At 40.2% G+C, this 26,084-nt stretch overlaps 1 protein-coding gene across 4 annotated transcripts; it reads left to right on the forward strand.

Annotated features, from left to right (window-relative positions):
* The first annotated feature begins 467 nt into the window (after window positions 1-467).
* Window positions 468-24,671, forward strand: mrs2 (magnesium transporter MRS2). Of its 4 annotated transcripts, XM_052016907.1 has the most exons (11): window positions 468-1,009; window positions 2,518-2,591; window positions 2,672-2,708; window positions 3,758-3,870; window positions 4,650-4,823; window positions 8,293-8,423; window positions 10,671-10,787; window positions 12,666-12,818; window positions 15,259-15,376; window positions 22,019-22,132; window positions 23,237-24,671. In XM_052016907.1, exons 1-11 carry the CDS (start codon window positions 799-801, stop codon window positions 23,306-23,308), a joined length of 1,314 nt encoding a protein of 437 aa, XP_051872867.1. In that variant the 5' UTR covers window positions 468-798; the 3' UTR covers window positions 23,309-24,671. The 4 variants fall into 4 exon arrangements, 3 of the variants coding, with proteins under 3 accessions (XP_051872867.1, XP_051872868.1, XP_051872869.1); XR_007956429.1 differs by lacking the exon at window positions 23,237-24,671 and having other exon boundaries at window positions 15,203-15,376; window positions 22,019-22,047; XM_052016908.1 differs by lacking the exon at window positions 10,671-10,787.
* The last annotated feature ends 1,413 nt before the right edge of the window (window positions 24,672-26,084 follow it).

The raw sequence follows: 26,084 nt of genomic DNA on the forward strand, positions 1-26,084 counted from the left end.
TCCACCGGATTACTTCCAACTTCCATACATGGATTTCAGTGGTAAACACAGTTATTGTTTCTCATCCATCGATAGAGAAAACAAGCAGGCTGGTGTCTCTCTCCCTTCTCTCTCTCTCTTCTTCTTCTTCTTCAACAACGTCATTACGTCCTTTATCTTCTATTGACGTAAGCACGCCCCACACACACATACACACACACTCTCTATCTTAAAGGGACTTTCACTGAGTCCATAACATTATGTATAATTTATGTTAATTTAAGTTTATATAATGTATGTTAGTCATATTTATAATGTACTGCTGCTGCAAAAAGCTAATTTTCATGGCATTTATACCGTGGATATGTATGCACTTGACAATAAACTTGAACTTGCAGTCGTCTCTCTCTCTCTCTCTCTCTCTCTTCGATCGCGCCTGCGTAGATTGAAGCAGGTTGATTTCCGGGGTAGAATGTTTGCTGGTTGCATCGGCGGAGCTGTTCCTGTGTTGCTGGGGAAAACCTTTTCTGGAATTTCACCCGGGACGCTCGAATCTTCGCCCAGTTGGTTGACTTGTAATTTCCCGGAAGCAGCAATTGAAATCCTTTTGACAGACGTCCTTTATTTAAGTTTAGCAAAGTTGTTTTGAGAGATCCGCGCAATTCATCCTCTCCTGCTTGTGTTTTCTTCCGGGAGAGGAGACTCAGTCATTGATTTGGTGTTTCTGCATCCTTGCACTTTAACTGCTGGAAGAAATCATTGCACGGGGTCTCCATTGTTTTGAAAGCCTTGAGGGAGTTTCAAACGAGAAACTGACGAATGGAGGTTTGCGGACTGACTCGGTCGTTCCTGCGCGCCTTTAGAGAGGGAGCTGGGTTCGCCTTTAAAAACACGCCTCCTAAATTGCGATGTTTTAAACACGGCTCTACCTGTAGGATGTCAAAGCACTGTGGAAGAAGTATTTCTGCATTTCATACTTGTGTTCTGGGAATCCAACCCCAACAACTCCGACTTGGATTAAGCAGGCACTGTGAGTTTTTGCGATGGACGTGCACACTTACTGGAATACTGTTTTGCAGGGCTATTTTCGTTAGTGTGATTTACAGCGGTAGTAAACATTAGCGTGTTTTTTTAACTGACTGCTCTGATTGCACTGCTTGACCTGATGCTACGTTGAAACTGAATGTAGCTTCATGATAATCAACTGTAAATTAGTTTCTGATAATTGTGGATTAAATATATTGGACAGGAGTTCATTCGCTGCAATGTGCGGTTGTTTGGAGAAAAGAATTTGCTTCCACTTTCCTTTCACGTTATGCAATTCCCTCCTCGTTCTCAAGGATGTAATTGCCTCAAAGCAGCACGCTGACAGTTTCCGCGACATCTGCTAAAAGCTTTTTTTGGCATAAAAATTAAATGATTGTCTCATAAATTCCAGAGAATTAATATAGAAGCAAACGTTCTGTTCCCTAATGCAGTTAATATTTAAGTCAACAACTTGCATTTGTGGTGATTCTTAAATGCAACAAAGTGTCCTAAATTGCTTTGTATTTGGAATTAATCAGTTGGGACAGAAATCAGGAGGGGTGCAAAAGGACATTTTAAATGTCAGGGAGAAAAATAGCAAGCTAGTCAGATTTAAATGTGTTTCCACACAGTGTTTAGTGAGAGAGATTTCAAAGTGAAAGAAATATTGTACATCAGTATTAAAAATAAACAAGGATAGAGGGGCAAGGATAGTCCATAGCTATTTTCCACTGTAATATCACTTCCCCGCCTTTTCTCTGCATTCCCTGGTGACTTTACCTAACAAGGAGTTTTGAATGTGTGTTCCTTTTAGTAACGGCTTGATGATAAATCCTGATCAAGACTTGACTAATTTCTCAGCAGTCTCATTTATTGCATGATTTTGCCCCATTTGTAAATCTTTACATAAGTAACTTGTGTAAGACAGAGACACGAGACCGCAGATGCTGAAATCTGGAGCAACACACAGAACGATGGAGGAACTCAGCAGGCCAGGGAGCAACCATGGAGGGAAATGGACGGTCGATATTTCTGGTTGAGACCCTTCGACTGGACCCAAAACATCAACTGTCCATTTCCCTCCATAGATGCTGCATGACCTACTGAGTTCCTCCAGCATTTTGTGTGTAATTTGTGTAATTTTGGCAATTTATGCTTTATTTCTAAACATGTTCAATGACTGCAGTTTGTGTTACTTGCCATGTCAGAATTATTTTAATTTAGTATTATGGACAAAAGGTAAATAACATGTTAATAAGCTGTTCTTTGTGACCTACAGATATTTCATAATGGTTCATAGCTAAAGAAATACATTTGAAGTAGTAGTCACTGTTGTAAAGTAAGGAAACATGGGAGTCAATTTGCAAAGGGCACACAAAGGTTAATAATAATAATGGACAATAGAAACCATGCTCAACCAAATTATATATTTGTAGCTCACCAGCATGAGAGAGGTTGCATGTTTATGTTCAAAGCAAATCTTTAATATTTTCAACTTTGAAATTTCTTCAGTGCATGGACAACAGTGTCACAGCAAGGATTCATCACAAACTACCCTTGGCAGTGTGATTCCAGTATTTTCTGTAGTAAGTGTAGTTCTTTAAATACTTCCAAAATTTAAAGAAAATGTATATGCAGCACATTAAAAAAATTAATTTTCTTTCAGGTGAAATATGAGAGCACAGGGAACATAAGCTTCTTTGGTAAGTTGGTCTTAATCATTTTATGTTTTAGGTAAATTTGGTGATAAAGAATTTTTTTTTTAACCAATTTTATCCAGTTTAATCTGGAGCATAGTCTTGATGCAGAGTTTTGACCCAAAACGTCAACAGTTCCTCTTCCCCCCTCTCTCCCACTGATGCTGCTCAACCCACTGAGTTCCTGCAGCAGGTTGTTTGTTGCTCCAGATTCCAGTATCTGCAGTCTCTTATCTCTCCTTATATATTTCAAAGTTGATTCCGTTTGGGATACCTATCATAGAATTACTTACTGTAGCAGCTGCTACCGCGATGTGAAAGCAAGACACTAGTCGATGGGCTGCAGAACAAGAACTGATTTCTTTTCCCGCCTTGTGCAGGCCTTTTAAGAGGAACGGTTCCCGCCCACCGCAAACGGAAAATGACGTACGCGCTACGTCATCAAATTTCTCCCGCGCGGGGGTTCTCCCCGTCGCTCGGGGAAGACGAAGGCCCAGTGCCATCTTGGGCCTCGCCGCTCCAACGACTCGCGACCCAACCGCCGAGCCGGTTCGCTTGCTCGGACGGTGAGTCGCTACATTACTTTCTTTTGCCTGCCTCACCTTCATCATTTGCTCTTCATTTAATACACCTACTGTCATCTTGTCAACAGACATTTTTAGGGAGCTTGTTAAACCAGCAGCAATTTGCATTTATGTAGGTTTTTAATGTATAACAATGCCTGTAGTGCTTTGTATACAAAAATATATTTGGATAAATACCTACACCAAACCAAGGAAAGAAATATCAGTATATGGAGGTAGTGAAAATCTTGGGCAGAGGTGGGATTTAAGGAGGTGGAATGTTTTGGAGAGAGGATTTCAGAGCTTGTGGCAAAGTTTCCAAAGGTGAGAGTAAACCAAGTATAAAATGTTGTATCATTGCTAATCATTCTGGGTACTTAGTTTGATTAGTGGTTGAGATGGTAACAAGGGAGAATTATTACTGCTTAAACAGCTGTAGAGGACAATCTCAAATTTATTACATTAATGTTTATAAAATCTTTCTCACTGCAGAACGAAAGAAGACAGAACTATACCAGGAACTTGGTCTTCAGGCTCGAGATTTACGATTTCAGCATTTGACAAGTATTAATATTAGGAATAATTGCATCATCCTCAGGATGGAGGTAAGAAAGCTTCTTAAAGAAAAACAGAGTTAACATTTTAGGTCAGAACACTCAGAACATGCTGAGTGTTTCCAGCATTTTCTGTTTTTGTTTCAGGTTTTCAGCATCTGCAGTTTTTAAAGATATTTTCATTTGCATTTGTATAGTGACTTTCACCACTTTAAGGCATCCCAGTGAGGTAAGTGAAATGCCTTTGAAGTGTAGTGACTTTAGGAAATGGAGCAGTGATGTACACAGAGCGAGACCCACAAAGAGAAATGTCATAATGATGAGATCATCTGTTTTAGTGATGTTGGTTGAGGATTAAATGTTGGTCAGGGTATCATGGAGTTCTTCTTTCAATGGTACTATAAGTTTTTTGAACTCACCTGAGTGGACATATTAACTCATCTCATCTGAAAGACTGAGTGAAATCTGTAACGATACTTAACATTAACACAGAGATAATGCTTCATATTAGTAATGGTCACAGCACCAGTCTATCAAATGAACTTTAAAATTTCCCAGTAAATGACAATTGAAAATTGCAGATTCTGGAAAACTGGAACAAAAACAGAAAATGCAGTAAACACTGAGCAACATCTGTGGAAAGAAAAACAGAGTTAGTTTTTCTTTCTCCATCTGACATGTTAACTCTTTCTCTTTCCACAGTTGCTGCCTGACTTGCCAAGGGCTTCCTACATTTTCTGTTTGTGTCTAAAGTTTCCCACCCTTTACCAAAAGGATTCGTCGAACTTATCTATGTTGGCAATGTCATGAGATGTTTTTCCTTTTGTCAGATCCTAAAAGCTGTAATAACTCCAAAGTATCTTCTTATCCTGGATTATCATCAATCCAACCTGGAGCATTGGCTTTGGAAGGACCTGGCATCACAATTGGCTGGAGATGGACAACTAGCCACATATTCTTTGCCTTTTGAATTCCGGGCCATAGAAGCAATACTTCAGCATCGGGTTAGTAACAGGGGAATTATTCATATTGCAAAAAAAATAATTTAATGCTTACCAATGTTATTGCATTGCTGGCCCATAAAGTAAGATATGCAATGGGAAGAATATAAATGTTTCAGAAATCAAAATGTTTTGATCACACAAAGTGAACTACATGTTCTACTGCATCAACTTAAATGCGTCTTTTGTTCCCTATAATTTATAGAATTTGGGGCAATATGTTGGCATTGATAGAGGATTGGCTAATTAACGGAAAACAGAATAAATGGATCATTTTCAGATTAGCTGGCAAGCTGTAACTAGTGGGTTGCCATGAGGATCAGCGCTGGGTCTTTAACTGTTTACAGACCATACTAATGACTTGGCCAAAGGAACTGACTGCACTGTACCTGTAATTACTGACAGTACAAAGATAGGTGGGAAGGGAAATTCTGAAGGGGACACAATGCAATATAAAAAGGTTAAGCAAGTGGGTGAAAATTTGGCAGATGGATAATGAGATGAAATGTGAGGTTATGTATAAGGGACAAACAATAGAAAAATAGAATGTTGTTTAAATGGAATGCTACTATACAAAGGAATCTGGGTGTCCTACATAGTGCAGTAAGATAGCCTGGAGGTACAGCAGGTAATTAGGAAGGCAAATGGAAAGTTAGTTTTTATTGAAAATGGGTTAGAGTTTAAAAGCTGGGAAGCCTTGCTACAATTGTAAACTGCTTGGAAGAGACCACACCTGGAATGAAGTTTTGGTGGTCTCGGTTTAAGGAGGGATATACTTACATTGGAGGCAATTCAGTGAAGGTTCACTATGCTGAGTTCAAGGTGAATATGTTGAGGAAAGGTTTAGCAGTTTGAGCCTATACTCATTGGAGTTTAGAAGAGGTGATTGTATTGAAACATTTAAGATTCTGAAGGAGATTGGAAAGTAGATACTGAGAGAATGCTCGCTTTTGTGAGGAAATCTAAAGCTAGTGAGCAAAATTTCAGAATAAGGGGTCACCCACTTAAGACTGAGATGAGGAAAAATTCCTTCTGAAGGTCACGAATCTTTGGGATTCTCTAACCTGGAGGGCTGTGGAGACTGAATTGTTATATTTCAATCTGAGGGGAGTCGCAAGTTATGGAGATCAGGCTGGAAAATAGAACTGAGGCCAAGATTATGACCTTGTTGAATGGCAGAACAAGCAAATCCTCTAATGCTGCCAACATATTTTCCCAAATTCCACAAGTTCCAGTTCCAAATTCTTCTTGTTGATTAGCCATAACAATTGTGAAATTTAACTTGATCGTGTGACAGTTTTCTATGGAGTTATCAAGGAAATTTTCCTAAAGCACCTGCTACTCATCACACTTTAGCTATTGGAAATAAGGTACAATATTTTATCATGCCCTTGCATTTGCTGTTGGCAGAACTGCAGATGATTTGCTTACAGTGATATGAAAACAATGTGACTGCAGTCATCACAAGCCATCAAACTTCAGCTGGCTGTCACATATTGTTTAATGTCACGCTAATACATTTTCCTCACTTTAAATGTAATTTCTCTATTAATTATTTAAATGGATTTATTAGCTCTGATTCAAATGCTGTAAGTTTAATTTGATTAAATTCTCCCTGTGGTGAAAGGGATATTGGTTTCTTTTCAGATTTCCAAAATGATTTGAAAGTAGAGTGATATTTTGGGTTAAAGTTTCAATCACTGGTTTTAGATCAGAGAAGGAATCATAAATCAGGTGATTATCTAGAGTTAGAAGAATAAAGCTTATCTCCTAATGTTTGTTAGAATTCCAGAACACTTTCAATTTAAGCTCTGAAAGGCTTGACTTATTTTTAGACTGTTCCAACAAATTACTCCCCTTCCCCACCCCACACACTCAGCCATTGTAAATAATTCCTCCTGACACTACCCTATCAGTTCACCTTGGCATCCTCTAAACATCGGTCAACTCTGCCGTTTAATATTTTGAGGGACTACTATCCTTCTTTGTAAGATATCTTGTTTTTTTTCTCATTCCAGTAAACTGCTGCAACCCTTTCAAAGGTAGTATATAGTTCCTAGGGTTTGTTGTCCAGAAGTACTCAGAGTATTTGAGTTCCGATCTGGAATGGAAAAACTTTTGGACCACGAGAGTGGAGGATAATGGAGGACAGACAGGAAGTGAAGTTGATCCAAGATCAGATCAGTCATAATCTTAAACAGAAGGAGTGCTGGAAACACTCTACAGGTTAGGCAGCATTATGTTTCTCTCTCTGCAGAATGCTGCCTGACTTGCAGAGTATTTCTAGCATTTTCCATTTTTATGTCAGATTTCTAGCATCTGCAGTTTTTTTAGGTTTTTTTTTCTACCACAATCATCTTGAATGACTGAGCATGCTTGAGAGATAGTATGACCTACTTATTGGCCTGTTTCTTATGATCAAGGGTTTTCATAGTTGTAACATCACTCCATTCCTCTGGATATAAAGGCCAACAGACCATTTGTATTTTATTGCACCTGTCCATGGAATTTTAATGATCTATTTACATGAAGCCCCATAGATCTTCCTATGTCTAATTTTTCACCATTGAGAAAGTATTATCTTCTATCCTTTTTAGATTCAAAGATGACTACCTTGCATTTGACTGCATTAAAATACTATTTGCTCAATAATTTAATCCATTGATATTCCCTTGTATTTTGGGGCTTCCAGCTCCACAACTTATGGCGTTACCTACATTTGTATTATTGGCAAAATTGTATTCTATTATTTTGTATTCCATTACGTAGCTCCATGTGATCAATTTCAGTGAAAAATGAAACAATATTGGAAATTGCGAATGTTATGAGCTTTGACTTTTTGTTCTGGGCCATCCGTCCAATTGTATCAATGCCTGCATGTCTCTCCTTCTGCCCATTTCAATCATGCATGCATGGCCCATGCAGACCACAAGCTACCTGTCTAGAAGCAAGCTTTAATGACACTTGCAAAGCCTGCTTCATCGGCTTAAAGTGGGTCCCCAGCTGGCACTCCGAACACGACCTGGAAGGTCCCCTTTTTAAGGTGGATATATATCTGGCTCTCCTTCATGGTGTTTCGAACCCACAGAGCAACTCTTGCCTAACATTTTCCCACCTACTGCTCAGCCAACTCTGCCCACCAAGTAGCAGAAGGACCACAGTGGGCAAGAACATCTCAGTCATGTATGTTGCCTTGAGCCTGGTGCCATTGAATTTCCCAGCAGAGGACACACAAATAAAATGTTTGTCAACCTTCCGTGAACTGCAGTGGAAGTACACTGGTGCATGCCAATACTGAGATCATGCTCTAGTCCATATATCCATTTATGTTTAAGATCCAGATATTCCTCAACATTTTGTACACTGTTTGGCTTATTAAAGCCTCGTGGTAAGTACACAACCTACCATTGAAAATTTATCAGGTAGCATATGTCCATTTTCCTTAAAGATAATCTTTTTGTGTATTATCCAGATTAGTGCTCTGCAAGCAAGACTAAATGAGTTACAACCTCAGATATTAGAGACGTTAGAAGCTCTGGTCAATCCCAAACAGATGTCAATTGATCGAAGCAAACTGCACATTTTACTTCAAGACAGCAAAAAGTAAGAGGAAACCAATGGCTAAGCAGAAATTTGATAGAAGCATTGACATTTGTAGCACAGAAAGAAGTCATTTGACCCATCATGTCCATTCATGTCAAAAGTGGACTGTTTAGGTTGTCCAGCCTCTCACCTTTGATCCATAATCTTATAGTTTACAACTCTTAAAGTACTTAAGAGTAGTGCGTGGATTAAAAAACCAAAAAGGTTTCTGCCTCCATCGTCCTTTAAGTCATTGAGTTCTAGAACTTCATGTTTCATTGAATAAAAATATTTTTCCTCAACCACCTCCTATCATTCTACCAACCAATTTGCATGTGTGTATACCATCTTGTTTTGTCCTTCCCAGCAAGGAAATTTGGTCCTCTCTGTTTACTCTGTCCAGGCCTCTCATAATTTTATACACCTCCGTTAAATCTCCCTTTGGTCTTCTTCGTTGTAAATAGCTTCTGTATAAATAGTCACCTTTATAATTATAATTCTACAGACCTGGCAACATCCTCATAAATCTCCTCCACCCTCTCTGTTGCTATCACATTCTTCCTCTGGTATGGTCACCAGCACTGTACACAGTACTCAAGCTGCGGACTAACTATTGTTTTATATGACCTAGCATGATGTCCCTGTTCTTGCTTCTTGCGCCCTAATCAATAAAGGCAAATATCCCAAATGCCTTCTGAACACCTTATCAACCAGTATTTTAATTAATGTGTCAAGTTTGGGTTTCTCCCAACACATTCTTTATGAACCAAACAACAAAGCTAGTAGAGCTGTTGCATCATAGTGCCAGAGACCCAGGTTCAATCTTGTCTTCGGGTGCTATCTGTGGAGTTTGCATGCTTTCCCTGTGACTGCATTGGGTTTCCTCCAGGTGCTCCAGTGTCCAAAGACGTGGGAATAGTAGGTCAAATTGACTACTGCAAATTGTACCTGGTAATAGAAGTTGAGTGATAGAATCCAGGGGGAGTTGAGAAAGTAGGAAGAATAAAAATGGGATTAATGCAGGATTCGTGTAAATGGGTGGTTGATTGTCAGGACAGACTCAGTGGACCAAAGGACCTGCTTCCATGACCCTGTGACTTCATGACTCTATTACCTTTGGCAAATCAGATAAGAAGTACTGATTGTAAATTTGGTGTATGCTGTCTATCATCCATTCTCTCTCTGTTTGGAGTCCTATATTGGATTCTGAAAAATATGAAGTTTTTTAAATGTTCACCCTCATTTTCATATGTCTTCATGACTATGTCCCCCCCTTTCTCTAATTTCCACCAGCCATATGGATATGTGCGCTCCTAGTCCAGCTTCCAGTTTGTACCTAATTTAATATGTTCCCCCATTGTGACTTTTCAACTTCCTTGGCTCTAAGCCCTAATATTCCCATCTATCACCTCCCTACACGGTTAAGATTTTCCTTAACTTGCCTATTTAACCAAGCTTCTGATTATCACTTTATCTCTTTTCTTGGGTCGATGAAAAAACTTACTTGGATCTTTTACCATGTGAAAACTGTTTTGTAAATGCATTGTTGTTAGAAATGCATCACCAGCAGACCTTGTATTTCAGGCTAAAATTGCAATTAATCAATGTATGCATGAGATTTATAAACTGATAAATACATCTAAACTTTTGCCTAAATCTGGGGTGAATGTTACATTGGAATTCAAGCTCATGGAATTTCCAGGTGACCTGTCTGACCCTTCTCTGCTGTAATGTGGAAATATGGAGTCATATCTTGTCATACAGCATGGAAATGGACCACTCGGCCCATTGAGCCTGTGCCAATCATCAAGCACCCATTTATGCTTATCCCATTTTATTCTCCCCACAGCCCCATCAATCCCCACTAGTTTCTACCACTCACCTCACATTAAGGGTGACCTACAGTGGCCAAATAATCTACCAGCCCACTCATCTTTGGGATGTGGGAGGAAATCAAAACACCCAGAGGAAACCCATGTGGTTATAGGGAGAATAAGAAAAGGAGGTCAAGATTGACCCTTGAATTTAGCTCAAGCTACTAGGCTTGAGCCAACTGAACTAAAAACATGGCTAAGTATCTGTATTTATCTACAATTATCTTCCCTAATAGAAGGGTCGAAATACAGCGTTTGCATAAATAAAATTAATTCTTATGTCCATATTTATAATAAAAATTACTAGAAAATATGTGCAGACATACATTTAAATATGTAGTGCATAACATGTGATGCATTTATATCAGTGTTTTTCATCTGCTTTTTTTCAAAGCTTGTCTGGCTTGGAGACAGATATAAAGGTCTTCAAGGAGGTGTTACTGGAGATTCTAGATGAAGAGAAGCTGCTAAAAGAACTTTGTCTCACCAGTTGGAGTGAGCATCATGTCTTGTATGTGTAGAGCTTTGCTTATTTTTACCCATGTTAAAAGTCTTTTGTGTAAGCCTGCTTTTAATTTCATCTGTCAACAGTGAAGAAAGTGTAGACATCAATTTTATTTTGCTGTGAAGTGAGAATTGGATATCCTTTGCCATAAACCCAAATAACAAGCCATACAATATGCGGACTTGCAAAAGAGCTTCTACTTAAGAAGGTAGATTTTCTAAGCAGGTGACCTCTATTTTAACAGGTATGGAAATATTTGGATATGTGGCTAGGATTAGGTCTAATGCCTACTGTCCAGTTTAATAAATTTAATAAAAGCAGAAAATGCTGGGGAGACTCAGTGGATTAGCAGCATCCATGGAAAGAGCAACAGAGATAAAGTTTCTAGTCTCCAACCTTTCATCAGATCCAGGAAAAGTTAGAAATGAAATGGGTTTTAAGTTGCAGAGAGGGGAGGGATGGAGAAAATGTAAAAGAATCTGCCATCAGATAACCAGCAGTTTTAATCTTGTGTCTCACATTACCAGCATCTATTTATTTTTTTATTCACTTTCCTCATCTGGTAATTGAGGTCTTTTATCGTTTTCCATTTACAATGCTTACAGACACAGATTTTGTTATTCACTTATCTTAAACAACTTCTTTCAGCCAACACTACCACTTATTATCCAGTCTCTGCTAGTCTCTACTCTATCATAGATCTTCCATTTTGTTTTTTTCACCCCCAACAGCCTGGTCTCCCTTCTCTGCAACTTGCACTAACTTTCTAACTTTTTCCAATCCTGATGAAAGATCATGATTGACCTGAAATGTTAACTCTCTTTCTCTCTCCACAAATGCTGCCAGACCTGCTGAGTGTTTCCAGTATTTTCTGTTTTTATTTCAGATTTCCAGCATCAGGTTTTATTTCTTTCAGTTAAAAGTTTGATGCTTTATTCATATCATTCCTGCTTTAGAACATAGAACACCACAGCACAGCACAGTACAGGCCCTTGTGTTGTGCCGACATTTTATCCTGCTCTAAGATCTATCTAACCCTTCCCTCCCACATAGCCCCCTATTTTTCTATCATTCATGTTTCTATCATTCATCTTCGATAAAGAGTCTCTTAAATGTCCCTAATGTATCTGCCCCCACAACCTCTGCAGGCTGTGTGTTCCACGCACCCACCATTCTCTATGTTTTAAAAAAAAACTTACCCCTGACATCCCCTTTATACCTTCCTCCAATCACCTTAAAATAATGTCCCCTCGTGTTAGCCATTGTTGCCCTGGGAAAAAGTCTCTGACTGTCCTCTCGATCTATGCCTCTTATCATCTTGTACACCTCTATCAAGTCAGGAATGTTTGATTTGGCAGGAATGTTTACTAAACATCAGTTTTATTTTCATTTTCCATACTTTAAGTGACAGTGGCATCCAAATGACAGTGCAGGAGCAAATCCTACAACAATTAAGAGCAACTTGAAATTGTCAGTTCTTAGAATTTGGAATTGTGATAAATGAAACTAAGTTTGGACTTGGACTTTATCGCATTGCAGGGCACATATGTTTACCCCATGCAGTCTGAAATCATTACCGTACTTTCTTGAGCTAAATTCAAACCCCAGGATTCAGATATGAAAGGACATCATGTTTTACAAAACTTGACAAATGAGGAAATAATTCCTCCACAACAGCCATAGCTGACCTCAGGAACAGAGGGTGGGAAAAATAATTACTATGAAGAATGCATGTTTTCAGAGGTGTGCATTGAATGGTATATCAAAAATATGTTTATTCATCTATCTATAAGCTGCTTTGTTTGAAGACCTATCTCGTGATATGATCATAGAAATGCTTGAATTCAAGGACTTGTGTTAAACTGATAGTTTCTTGGTTTGCAGTGACCAGAGTAATATAGGAATTGATCTCACAGAAGAGATGGAACTCCTTCTTGAAAATTACTACCGACAGGCAGAAGACCTAGCCAATACAGCACGGGAACTGAAGGTGTTAATAGATGATTCTGAGAGCATCATTTTTATCAACTTGGACAGGTTGGTTAACGTTAGCAGACCTCCCCTAATTTTAAGATTAAGATGTCTTTATTTGTCACATGTACATCGAAACACACAGTGAAATACATCTTTGTGTAGAGTGTTCTGGGGGCAGCCCACAAGTGTCGCCACGCTTCCAGCGCCCACATAGCATGCCCACAACTTCCTAACGTGTACGTCTTTGGAATGTGGGGGGGAAACCAGAGCACCCGGAGAAAACCCACGCAGACATGGGGAAAACGTACAAACTCCTTACAGATGGCGGCTGGAATTGAATCTGGGTCACTGGCACCATTTGCAATATTATTTGCATCCTACTCAAATTTATAGTCATAGAGTCATACAGCACATTCAGCCCACTTTGTCCATGCTGCCTGTTATACCTACCTACCTAGTCCCATTTACCTGCACTGGGTCCGAAGCATTCTATGCCTTGGCGATTTAAGTACCTTTCTAGATGCTTCTCAAATGTCATGAGAGTATCTGCCTCCAGAATTTCTTCAGGCATATATTCCAGACTCCAACTACCCTCTGTGCGAGGGGAAAAAAAAATCCCCCTCAGATCTCCTCTAATCTTATCTTAAACCAATGCCTTCTTGTCTTAGATACCCCGTACCAAATGAAAATGATTCTTACTATCTACCTTATCTATGCCCCTCATAATTTTATAAACCTCAGTCTTCTCTGCTCTAGGGAAACAAACCCATACTATCCAGTCTCTCCTTATAACTGAAATGCTCCAGTCCTGGCAACAATCTGGTGAATATCCCTGCACCCAGTCTACCACAATCACATTCCTCCTATAGTACTGTGACCCGAATACTCCAGGTGTAACCTAACCAACGTTTTATAAAGCTGTAACCGATGTCCCAACTCTTATTTTCTGTGCCATGGCCAATGATGGTAAGTGTCCCATATGCTCTCTTCACCACCTTATCCATCAGTACTGTCACTTTCAGTGATCTATGGACTTGTACCCCAAAGTCCCTTGATTCATCAACATGCCCAAGGTTCCTACCATTCACTATATATGTCCTGCCCTTGTATGCCCTCCCAAAATGCATCACCTTGCACTTTTCAGGATTAAATTCTGTTTGCTATTGCACCACCCAACTTTCCAGCTGATCTATATCATGTTGTAACTTTAGACAACTTCTCGCTAAATACTGTTTCACATGGAAAATATGTGAATAGGAGATTGCAATTAAAATATTCACTATTTTGTAAGGATTTGGATGAAAATTTTCAAAAGTAATGTTTTTAAAGGAATATATAATGCTTTCAAGATTCTGGCTGAGAGTGTTGTCAATTGTGTGTCTGTGTGATTTTTTAAAAATTGAAAAGACAGTCATGATATAAAAGCCTGTACTGTGTTTGCATATCTAAATGTAACAGAATAACAGGACTGCATCAAAATTTCATAGATACCTAATAGGTCGATAAGTATAATATTGAATTAATACATTTACCGAAAGTAGCTGATTGTTGCATTGAACTTGTGCAAGAGACAAACTTTGCAGCCAGCTTCGTTCAACCTGCACTCACTTCCTAGAAAGGAGTAACGTGGTATTAACTGAGTGCACTTTCACCATTGTCATGTTTGCCTGGTATGCTTATTGTTACCTATTGGTTTGTGGATTCTTTCCTGACACAAATGAGAGCATTTATTTTTGTGATCACCTACATATTACCTTAATTAAATCTATTCACAATTTTCAATGTGAAACGGTAACAATTTGGCTTGTTAATATGAGGCAGAGTGTGGTGGTGAAGGAATCCTTTTCTAATTAAATCTGTTATGGTTCCTTACATTTCTTTCTTGAAATAGCATTCATTTCTTGGGTCTTGGGTTTAATATTTTTTGTTTGTATTTGCCCTTGCCTCTCCTTTAACCTCTCCAGCCTTTTTAACCTGTTGTATCCCACTCTTTTTTTGACTATGGTGATATTTTTGCATCTCTTTAGCTTCCCTCGCCAGCATTGTTGTGCCATCAGTTACATGGATCACATGCCGCAGAACTTGCTCCCGATTCTCATTTCCAACCCTCTTCTTGGAGCAAGTATTTGATTAACATCATCTATCGGTCTCTCCCATCTCGTCATGTCGGCCCCCCCCCCCCCCCCCCACACCTTGTGCCAGTCCTTATCGTTCCTTTTCGCCTTTTTTTTCCCTCCTTCCACTTCTGCAAAGTTTCTTGGGACATAGGTGTTGGTTTTAAAACAAAAACAGCAGTTTGTTTGCACATTATGGTAATTTCTTAACTTGGGCCACTAATGTTTGTGTAAAGCATAAAGCTTAGTTTCAAAATATTGAATAGTTGAATTGAAAAACCTATTTAAAAGTACTCCCAAAAACTTGATGCCATTGTGTGTGTTTTGCTGTAGAATTTGCTCCTTCCGGAAGCAGTGGGTGTGCACTATTTAATTTTGGTTTTCTGCAGCCATCGTAATGTGATGATGCGCTTGAACCTCCAGCTGACGATGGGAACATTTTCCGTTTCCCTTTTTGGAATCCTTGGAGTTGCCTTTGGCATGAATTTGGAATCCTCCTTTGAAGAGGTGAGGCTGATTTAATGTACAGGTTTAGTGACTGACATCACCAATGAACTGGAATAGAGAGGGCTGTGCAAATTCGTGATGCTACCACCCAGCCAGGTTAGTTTTCATTCACCCTGACATGCAGAAAGAGCAGAGAGCTGACTACAATATGGACATTCTTTCCTCCATATAATCACATCTAATTGTCAGTGAGAATTTGTGGTGGATTGGAATGAAAAGGATGGAGCAGCAGATTGACTGTTCGTTAATAAAAGTACGACTTTGTATACTAGTCCCCTACATTACAATGTCACTGACAGTCATGATGGATCCTATGTGGAATATTACGACCTATCCAGTAGTTTTAATATATAATTGGCGTTTTGCCTCTGCTTTGTGGAGGCACTAAGACGTATCTAGTCGAATTGCTGCCTTACAGTTTCAACAGCCTAGGTGAAGTCCTGACCTCTGGTACTATCTGTGTGGAATTTGCATGTTTTCTCTCTAACCACATGGGTTTCCTCAGGTACTCTGGTTTCCTCCTACATCAAAAGATGTGTGGATTTGTAAGTTAATTGGCTACTTTAAATTGCCCCTAGAGTGTAAGTGCGTGGGAAAAGTCTGGAAGAGTTGATGGGAATGTGGGAAGAAAGGAACTAGTGTGGCATTAGTGTAAATGGGTGCTTGATGGTCAAAGTAGATTCAGTGGGGTAAGGGTTTGTTTCCAAGTGTACGATTCTGACTCTAATTAGGCAATTTCCATTTTCTGCTTTGGAATGCTGAGAGTAGCCTTTTATAGAAGGAAAGAATAGTCACAGAGACAAGGCAATAAGATTTTCCATAACTATAGTGGAAATAAGTCAGGGGAAAAAATAAGATTCAGAAAAGATTCTAATGCAGTCAACTGTGGATGATCACTTAACACTTCATCTATTCTGAAAGATGCAGTCTTCATATTGACAAGTGAAGATTTAAGCAAAATGCCTCTCCACAGTGGAGATGAGTAATGTATTGCAGAGTCCTGTAGTGCATCATGAGGTCATTCGGCATGTTTTTCCCGTGTTGACTCCTTGAAGTGCTATTCAATTCATCTAACTCCCCCATTCTCTTTTCATAGCCCTGTTTCTCATCCACCTTGCATACATATAATGTAATTTAATGTAAGTTACCTTTTCAGACAGTCCATTCTAAATGTGATTTGTCATTTCTAAAACTAAAGTTTCACTTCATCTCCCTTGGTTCCTTTGGCAAATACTTATTTGTATATATAAACATGGAAATCCTAGACAAGTTAAAAAGACTAATGTTTCTTCAATAGTTCTGTCTTTGGGCCTGTCTTTGTATTGTGGTTATTTTTCTTCCTTTATCAAGTTTAGGCAGTTGGTATAAATCAAATTTTGGACCATGGTCCCGGCTGCTCACTTCTCCCACCCACCCACCTTCACCCCCATTGTCACAGGGAGGATCCCTTGTCCCTCCTGTTGTCTTTAATCATTTCCTATCACCCACATCTGTTTCCACTCCCTTCTATTCCACTGCAGACCCTGTTGTCCATATCAGAATTGTCTTTATTGTTGCTGCAGTGACCTCCTGCCCCTTGCTGTGTATCTCATATCTGTGTTTCCTGCTAACAATCTGTCCAATTACTCATCATATAAATGGGCCAGAGAATATATCTGTGCAAGATTGTTATGGGGAAATTCTTTTATAGATGAGGCTGATAGAATTGTGCATAATACAACAGAACCTGCACATAAAACTTGTACAAGATTCTTTCCTTTGCTTGCTCTGTAAGCAAAGTAGGCAGAGAAGTTTGAGTAGATTGCAGGTCACAATGAGTTGGGTAGTGGTTGGAGAAAGGGCTGGATAAGAGAGAGGGAGTAGGGTCACAATTTTCAGAATCAGGTTTATTATCACTGACGTATGTCGTGAAATTTGTTGTTTTGTGGCTGTAGTGCAAGACATAAAAATTACTATAGCTTACAAAAATAAATAAATATTGCAGAGAGGAATGATGAGGTAGTGTTCACGGGTTCATGGACTGTTCAGAAATCTGATGGCGAGGGGAAGGAGCTGTTCCTGAAACATTGAGTATGGGTCTTCAGGCTTCTGTACTTCCTCCCTGATAGTAGTAACATGAAGAGGGCATGTCCCGGGTGGTGAGGGTCCTTAATGATGGATGCCACTTTCTTGAGGCACTGCCTCTTGAAGGTGACCTCGATGGTGGGGAGGGTTGTGCCCGTGATGGAGCCGGCTGAATCTACAACCCTCTGCAGCCCCTTTCGATCCTGCGCATTGGAGCCTCCAATGCGCATCAAAAGAAACTGCAGAGATGATGCAACCAGTCAGAATGCTCTCCACTGTACATCTGTAGAAACTTGCAAGAGTCTTTGGCAACATACCAAATCTCCTCAAACTCCTAATGAAGTACAGCCGCTGGAGTAACTTCTTCATGATTGCATCAATGTATTGGGCCCAATATAGATCCTCCGAGATGTTGACGCCCAGGAACTTGAAGCTGCTCATCCTTTCCACCGCTGACCCCTCAATGAGGACTGGTGTGTGTTCTCCCGACCTCCCCTTCCTGAAGTCCACAATCAGTTCCTTGGTCTTGCAGATGTTGAGTGCGAGGTTGTTGTTGTTGCAACACCATTCAACCAGCCGATCTATCTCACTTCTGTATGCCTCCTCATCACCATCTGAGATTCTGCCAACAACAGTGGTGTCATCAACAAATTTATAGATGGCGTTTGAGCTGTACCTAGCCACACAATCATGAGTGTAGAGAGAGTAGAGCAGTGGGCTAAGCACGCATCCTTGAGGTGCGTCAGTGTTGATTGTCAGCGAGGAGGAGATATTACCACCGATCTGCATGACTATGGTCTCCCGATAAGGAATCAAGAATCCAGTTGCAGAGGGAGGTACAGAGGCCCAGGTTTTGAAGCTTGTTGATTAGTACTGAGGGGATGAGCTGTAATCGATAACCAGCAGCCTGACATTTGCTGTTGTCTAGGTGCTTCAAAGCCGAGTTGAGAGCCAGTGAGATTGCATCCGCTGTAGACCTGTTGTGGTGTTAGGCGAACTGCAGCGTGTCCAGGTTCTTGCTCAGGCAAGAGTTAATTCTAGTCATGACCAACCTCTCAAAGCATTTCATCACAGTAGATGGGAGTATTACTGGGCGATAGTTGTTGAGGCAGCTCACCCTGCTCTTCTTGGGCACTGGTACGATTGATGCCCTTTTGAAGCAGGTGGGAACCTCCGACTGCAGCAGTGAGAGGTTGAAGATGCCCTTGAACACTCCAGCCAGTTGGTCAGAACAGATTTTCAGTACCCTGCCGGGTATACCATCGGGGCCTGATGCCTTGCGAGCGTTCACCCTCTTGAAGGATGTTGTGACGTCGGCCTCTGAGACACAGATCACAGGGTCGCCAGATGCTGTGGGGATTCACACAGGTGTAGTGTTATTCTCCCTTTCAAAGCATGCATAAAGGTCATTGAGCTCATCAGGGAGTGAAGCATCACTGCCATTTATGCTGTTAGGTTTTGCCTGATAGGAAGTAATGGCATGTAAACCCTGCCACAGCTGTCGTGCATCCGATTGTGTCTCTAACTTCACACAGAATTGCCTCCTCGCTTTCACGATGGCCTTCTGTAGGTCGTACCTGGACTTCTGGTAGGGTTCTGGATCACCGGTCTTGAACGCCACAGATCTAGCCCTCAGCAGACCGCGAATCTCCTGGTTCATCCAGGGCTTCTGCTTTGGGAAAACTCGGTATGTTCTTGACGGCACACACTCAGCTCTTGATGAAGTCGGTGATGTCCATGGCATATTCATTCAGATCCAAAGATGAATCCCTGAATATGGTCCAGTCCAGCGATTCAAAGCACTCCTGTAAATGGTCCTCTGCCTCCCTTGACCATACCTTCACAGTCCTCACCACCAGTGCTGCGGTCCTCAGTCTCTGCCTATACGCTGGGAGCAGAAGTACAGCCAGGTGATCGGACTTGCCAAAGTGCAGGCGCGGGATGGCACGGTAAGCATTCTTGATGGTGGTGTAACAGTGATCGAGTGTGTTGGCTTCTCAGGTTCCTCAGGTGACTTATTGCTGGTAGTTTGTCAGAGACTTCTTCAAGCTGGCCTGGTTGAAGTTCCCCGTGGTGATCAGGAAGGCATCAGGGTGCGCTCTCTCGTGACTGCTGATCACGGTGCTCAGCTCCCCCAGTGCCAGCTTGACATTTGCCAGAGGTGGAATGTACACTGCTACCAGGATGACAGTGGAGAACTCCCTCAGCAGATAAAACGGACGACACTTGACCGCCAGATGTTCCAGGTCGGGGAACAGGACTGAGACAGAACTGCCATGTCTGTGCACCACAATGAGTTAATCATGAAGCAAACGCTGCCACCTCTGTCTTTACCTGATGCTGCCGCCCGGTCCATGCGATGGATAGTGAAGCCCTCGGGCTGGAGCACTGTGTCTGGAGTGCTGGAGTGAGCCACGTCTCTGTGAAGCAGAGTACACAACAGTCCGTGATGTCCCTGTGGTACTGCAGTCTTGCTCTGAGGTCTTCAATTTTATTTTCGGGAGACTGTACGTTAGCCAGGAGGATTGTGGGGGGGCGGGGCCTTAGGACCCTGCCTTTCAGTTTTACCTGCAGCCCTGCCATGCAGCTAAGTTTCCTGAAACAATGGAGATGTTCCCGGAGTTCCCAGCTGCTGCACTCACTCCCTGGGTGGTCTGGAGTCCTGAGTCTGCCTGTTCTTAAGGTCACTAGTTTTTTTTAAATGACTTGAAATAATGTTGCTTATTGTAGTCTCTGTGGCTGCAGATTTCAGCTGCAGCAGTTGTAAATGGGAATATTTTATAATTCCTTGGGAGCTGCACACAAAAAGTGCCCCTCTCCAGTGCCATCTTTATGTTCTCACATGGATCATTAGGATTTGCCACGTTGGGTTTGGGAGCAGGGGTACTAATGTAGGTGGGAGATGACTTGCAGTCACAATCAGTCTGGGTCATGGTTGGGTACACCTTTGGGTGACCCATTCCATGGGATAAATATATAAAGAGGAATTGCCTGTAGTTGGTTCTAGGCTCCAGACCCACAGCTTTGTCATGTTCGTGCAGGTTTCTTTTAAGTTATCCTGTAGCAACCCTCACATCCATTCTGAAAACCTGCTTCTGCAGGAGTATCCCACCCTGTCTGCAGGCCACACACATGCAGGTGTATTTGGTGGAAGAGGCATCCAAACATCAGTTCCATGCCATTAGGTACATGTCTAGGTGACATTGTGCACCTTGGGCTGGAGGATGTGGAAGCAATATATTAATCTGGACAAAAAATGATAGTAATCACCTGATTGCTTTGAGCGATCTGTTTTCCCTCACATTCTTACCATTTAGCACAATGTTTTCTAGACCATTGCTTTTTAAACTAGCTACAGTTCATTACACCAACACTTTGCTTTTGAAGCTGCATTAATTTGACACTCTCTCCTCACTTACGTCATTAGAATTTGGCTAGAAATGCTAATTGAAAACACAAGGTTGTCTCTATCACATTGAATGCATGATACAAAGATATTGATAGTAATTTTGTATTATTACTGCCATCACTTCCATCTCTCCAAGATTCCCATCACTGTTATCGCACTGTCCCCACACACTTAGATCGCTCTCCCTTTCTCTCATCTTCTCACAAACCACAACAAATTCTTCCATGACACATACAAGTCTGCAGTAGATGACATTTCTCTTAATTGTCAAGACTCCTTGGACTGACAACTGTCTCACAATCACTCCGCATTGCCCCGTATTATCCATATGCCCCCATAAGTTGATTTCATAAACCTCTTGCCATTAACTAGAACATCTTCCAATTATTATCTTGTGTTTTTCAGTTGCTTTTTAATAAAAATGTGGGAAATAAAATTGCCTACATTTCATAGCAATGAGCTGAATGGTTATACTCTTAACTAAATATGAATAAATGATGGAATTCAAGCCTTATAAGTATTATTAAGGCTTCCACCATGCTCTGAATAAGTTGAATAGCATATATTAAGACCAAAGAATCAGTGACTTATTGTTTCACATGACGCAAATATGTACTGTCACTTGTCACAACCAAAAGCACAAGAGCACGAAAACACAAGCGATCTATATATGCTGTGGCATGAAACTCTGAAATTAGTAGCAGGTTCAATACCACTGCGTGTTTATTTATATGCTGTTCATTATTAACCCTGAAGAGTAAGATGCTAATGCTTTCACTGCTGCAGATTCTATAACCCTATTTGGGGCCCTACAAAACTGATAAAATATTTAAGAAATCTTAGTTTCTAGTCAAGTCTGCACTGTGAGTGTCAACTTGGAAACAATATTCTATTATAAATAAAAACAGAAAATGCTGAAAGCACAGCAAGTCAGGCAGCATCTGTGGAAAGAGGTAACAAGATTTAATGGAGACACAAGAGATGCTGGAAATCTGCAGCAACACACAAAGGAGCTGGAGGATCTCAACCCAAACCATCAACTGTCCATTTCCCTCCATAGATGCTGCCAGTCCCACTGAGTTCCTCCAGCTCCTTTGTGTGTTGAATAAGATTTAATGGTTCAGGTCTGTGACCCTTCATCAGAACAATTTTCTATTGTGCACTTTCAGGACCCCAGGTTCTTCTGGTTGATAACAGGAATAATGTTCCTAGGGAGCGGACTAATGTGGCGACGCTTACTATCGTTTCTAGGTCAGCACTTGGAGCCTCCAGCACCCCCATCGGTATGTCACAGTTCTATCATTTCATTGTAAAAGCACAGAAGGAGGTTTCTCAGTTCACTGACCCCATTCTACCTGTCTATCCCAAACTCCTCTTTCTCCAAAACTGTACAAATCCCTTGCTTTCAAGTGCAATATAAATGAATTTTCCTATTGAAATTCACTACTGAATCAACTTCTAGCACCCTTTCAGCTAGTGTATTTCATTACCTCATTTGTAAACGGTATAGGAATAGCCAATCAGAATGTTAATGTCTAGTGTACACTGCAATAATTTTTGCAAAAGTGATTATTTAAGTGAGATACAGCATTCAAATGTGCATGCATTCTTGGGTAATCAATAGGTTGCAGTGTTAAAACTGATAATCTCCTACTTTGGGATTGTTTTTGTTATTTATTGTTGGGGCATGGAATCACTAGCAAGATCAACATTTATTGGGCACCCTTAACAGTCCATGAGAATGTGGTGAGTTGCATTAGTGAACTACTCCAGTTTATGTGGTGTAATGAATGCACTATGTTTTGAAATCTACATCAGGAATTTTCGGGTCTCATTTAATGCATTTTAATCAACTACATTTTCATTTATGTATTTCCAGTCTAACATTTCTTTAGATTTGATTAATTTCATGGATTTGGATGTTATATCACAGAGGATTTGCATTTTTTCATCTTCGTGTTATCACTGAGTATCTCTGAGTCATCAGCACTAGGTTCTTTGTTAAGGTCCTACTTTACATGTTCCCAAGGATCAGCGAAAACCCCAGCCTTTCCTTGCAGGAATGGACTATACTGCTTCAACATTGATTTTTTTTTTTAACTATTCTCAGTAGTTCTTAAGGACCTCATTTTGGGCAACTTCATCCTCAATTCTGGGTATCTAAATGATGAATGGTACTTCTCCAAACTAGACTGAGGATTTATCAACAGTATAATAATCCACCAGGCCACTCATTCCCCATGGTGTGAAAAGGTTTGAAATCTTTAAGTACACATTACCAGTTTAATTTGTGACCACCTTAGGTTTGTGCCATTGGAAGCAATTGAAGAAGATGGATTTAAACAGCCTGGTTGTGAACTGATCAGAAGCCTTCTTTGTTGTTCTAGGTGCCATCTATCTTGAAAAGGTCACAACTGATGGGTGGTAGAGTCGACCTGCGGCATGGTTCAAAATTATAAACATCCAATCAAGTCAATACATTGATGATGGACTCTGCAAACTAAACCTGGTAGAACCAGACGGGAAGTATAATCCAGCACCATCCACAAACAGCAACTCAATTTAGGAAATAAATTACGTTCATATTCCGGATTGAAAGGACAATATTCCAGCTTGTTATATATCCATGGTGTGCAAACTTTCCAGTTGGTCTCCATCACTGTGTAACATCAGAGTTCAGAAGCCTTTGAGAGACGAAAAAAAATGTAATTACCCAAAGCAAAAGAAATGCATTGTCCAGATTAAAGTTTAGTGGGTTAATGCTTCCTGTAGTCATGCATTCCCCTAATTAACAGATAAAATGAGGCCAACATCTTATTTATTATATCATGATTATTTGTGCCTTAGAGGTCTTTGGAACCTCCTGGATCAGTGCTCTTTAGCTAAGAGTAAACATAGATGTAGTGGAAGTTGTCAATAGTTGACTTTTGGAGATATTATTATTACCACATTGTTTAGGAGATAATATTATTACCCATTCCCCACATCCTAATTTAATTTATTCCATCCCATTAAGGAATGCCAGTTATCATTTGGCTCTGTAGCATAAGAGTTTAGGAAGTTGATGCTGGAGGATTTGGGTAGACCATCTGCATTTAATAGATAACTAAAGAAAGAAACTGCAGATCAGTGCAAGAAAAATGTTTTCATGCAGCTCCATAAAATACAAATAAAAGCTCAAAGGCCACAAAAACATAAAATTTGGCCAGTAGTGAAAATGTTTATAAATGCATAAAATATGGATTAATGAACCACTTTTGGGGTCTTGGCTCATTTTATGTAGTCAGGGGCCTGGCCATCTCAAGACCTTGTACTAATGTAGCACAGAAGGAGGCCTTTCAGCCTATTGTTTCTGTGATGGCTCATTAATAGTTATTTAATTAGTCCACCTCATTACTTTTCCTGTAGCCAGTTTTCTCCTCCATCAAGTATTTATTCAATTCCCTTTCAAAGGTTAATGCTAAATCAACTTTCCCTACACTTTTAGGCAGCTGATTTCAGATCAGAGTATCTTTCTGTTTGGGGGGGGGGGGGGGTGGGAGGAGCGGTGGTGCGGAGGCAGAGGAAATAAAGTATTCTATCTCACTTTTGGTGCCTTTGTGAATTATTTTAATTATGCCTTCTTGTTACTGATCTTTTAACCACTTTACTCAGTTTCTTCTGTCTTTCTGTACAAAGGCCATTCATAATTTTGAATGCCTGCTCTACAGTATCTCTGCTCACTTGCTGTCAAAAGCACCTTAAAATGTCCTTATCCAAACTATCTAAAAATTGTTAAAATCTATTCTAGATTTAAAGAAATGTTATTTCCAAATTATTTATATTGTCAAAATTAAAATAATTCTTTTTTTATTTACAGCATGGTAACAGGCCCATACGTCTTTAGAATGTGGGAGGAAACCGGAGCACCCGGAGGAAACCCACGCAGACACGGGAGAACGTACAAACTCCTTACAGACAGCGACGGGAATCAAACCCTGATCGCTGGCACTGTAATAGCGTCGCGCTAACTGCTATGCTGCCATGCATTTTAACACATTTTAACACTAACAAATATTGAAAACATTAAAATTAAAGCAGTTACATACACTTTCTCCCCGTCGTCAGTGACCCCACCCTAACGAATGGGGTCACTATTTGTACATCAGCCGAGCCTAATGTAAAACTGGGGGCAAGGTGCACAGTCTATATAGGCCCTTTCTTCTGTGCATCACTATTCCACCGCAGGGCTCAGTGGTGCAGCATCTGAACTTCAGCACATCTCGAACTTCTGCATGTGACCGTAACCACGTGTAATGAAGACTTGCTGGGCTGCAGATGGCTTTTAGCTTGTTCTGATTTAGCCAGTTCTGATGGGAAGCACTAATTATCAGGCGGCAAGATTCAGCCTATTCTAGGTCAAAAGGAGTAATGGCCCCACTACTGACATCTGGTGGACTTGGTAGTATTTTTTTTCACCAGCATGAATTTTACATCTACTCTTTCTTCTCCTTTAGCCAGTTTTGAATTCACACTGCCACGGCCCCTTAAATCCCTTGGGCTTTAATTTTTCTAACAAGTCTATTATCAAGCACCCTTTGAAAGTCATATAATTGCAATATCAACTGCAGAGTGGAGTTTCTCCACAATATTTATTTATTTTCGATTTCTCAGTTTCAATTTGATTACTTTTCAAAGGCACTTTAAATAGATGCCTATTATACACACTTATGCATTTGCCTGTGCTTTTAATCGGATTAATTTACATGGGGGGCCAAATACTGAAGAAATTCTTCAACATGACTTTGTCTCATTGTTTTCTCTGTTATGTTAGTTTAGTACATTACCTCCCTATTCAACTTAAAATTTCTGATCAGTTTGACTAGCTGCACTTGTTTGTGTGTGTGTGTGCATGTGTGCGCGAAGGATCAGGTTTAGATCTTCAGGGACCAACTTAAACAGTCTTTTAGTGAACATTTCAAATAATTCTAAACAAGATTATATCTTCTTAAATTATATGAAACAAAAGCAATTTCTAGCCAAAACCCAATTAAAATGAACTACTTTGGGAAAAAGTCATTTGTCACCACTAGCACCTATTATTATTGAACTGAGGCTTCAGGCGAATAACTTATTCCTGGAGCAACAAAATCAGTCACAAGTCAAAATAAATTTCACACTGATGTCTCTGTATCATTAGTTTAAAATGTAATTCAAACTTTTACCCAATCCTGGGTGTACAAATCTAAAAAATTT

Source organism: Pristis pectinata, chromosome 5 (genome assembly GCF_009764475.1).
Source record: "Pristis pectinata isolate sPriPec2 chromosome 5, sPriPec2.1.pri, whole genome shotgun sequence".
NCBI classification, from domain to species: Eukaryota; Metazoa; Chordata; class Chondrichthyes; order Rhinopristiformes; family Pristidae; genus Pristis; species Pristis pectinata.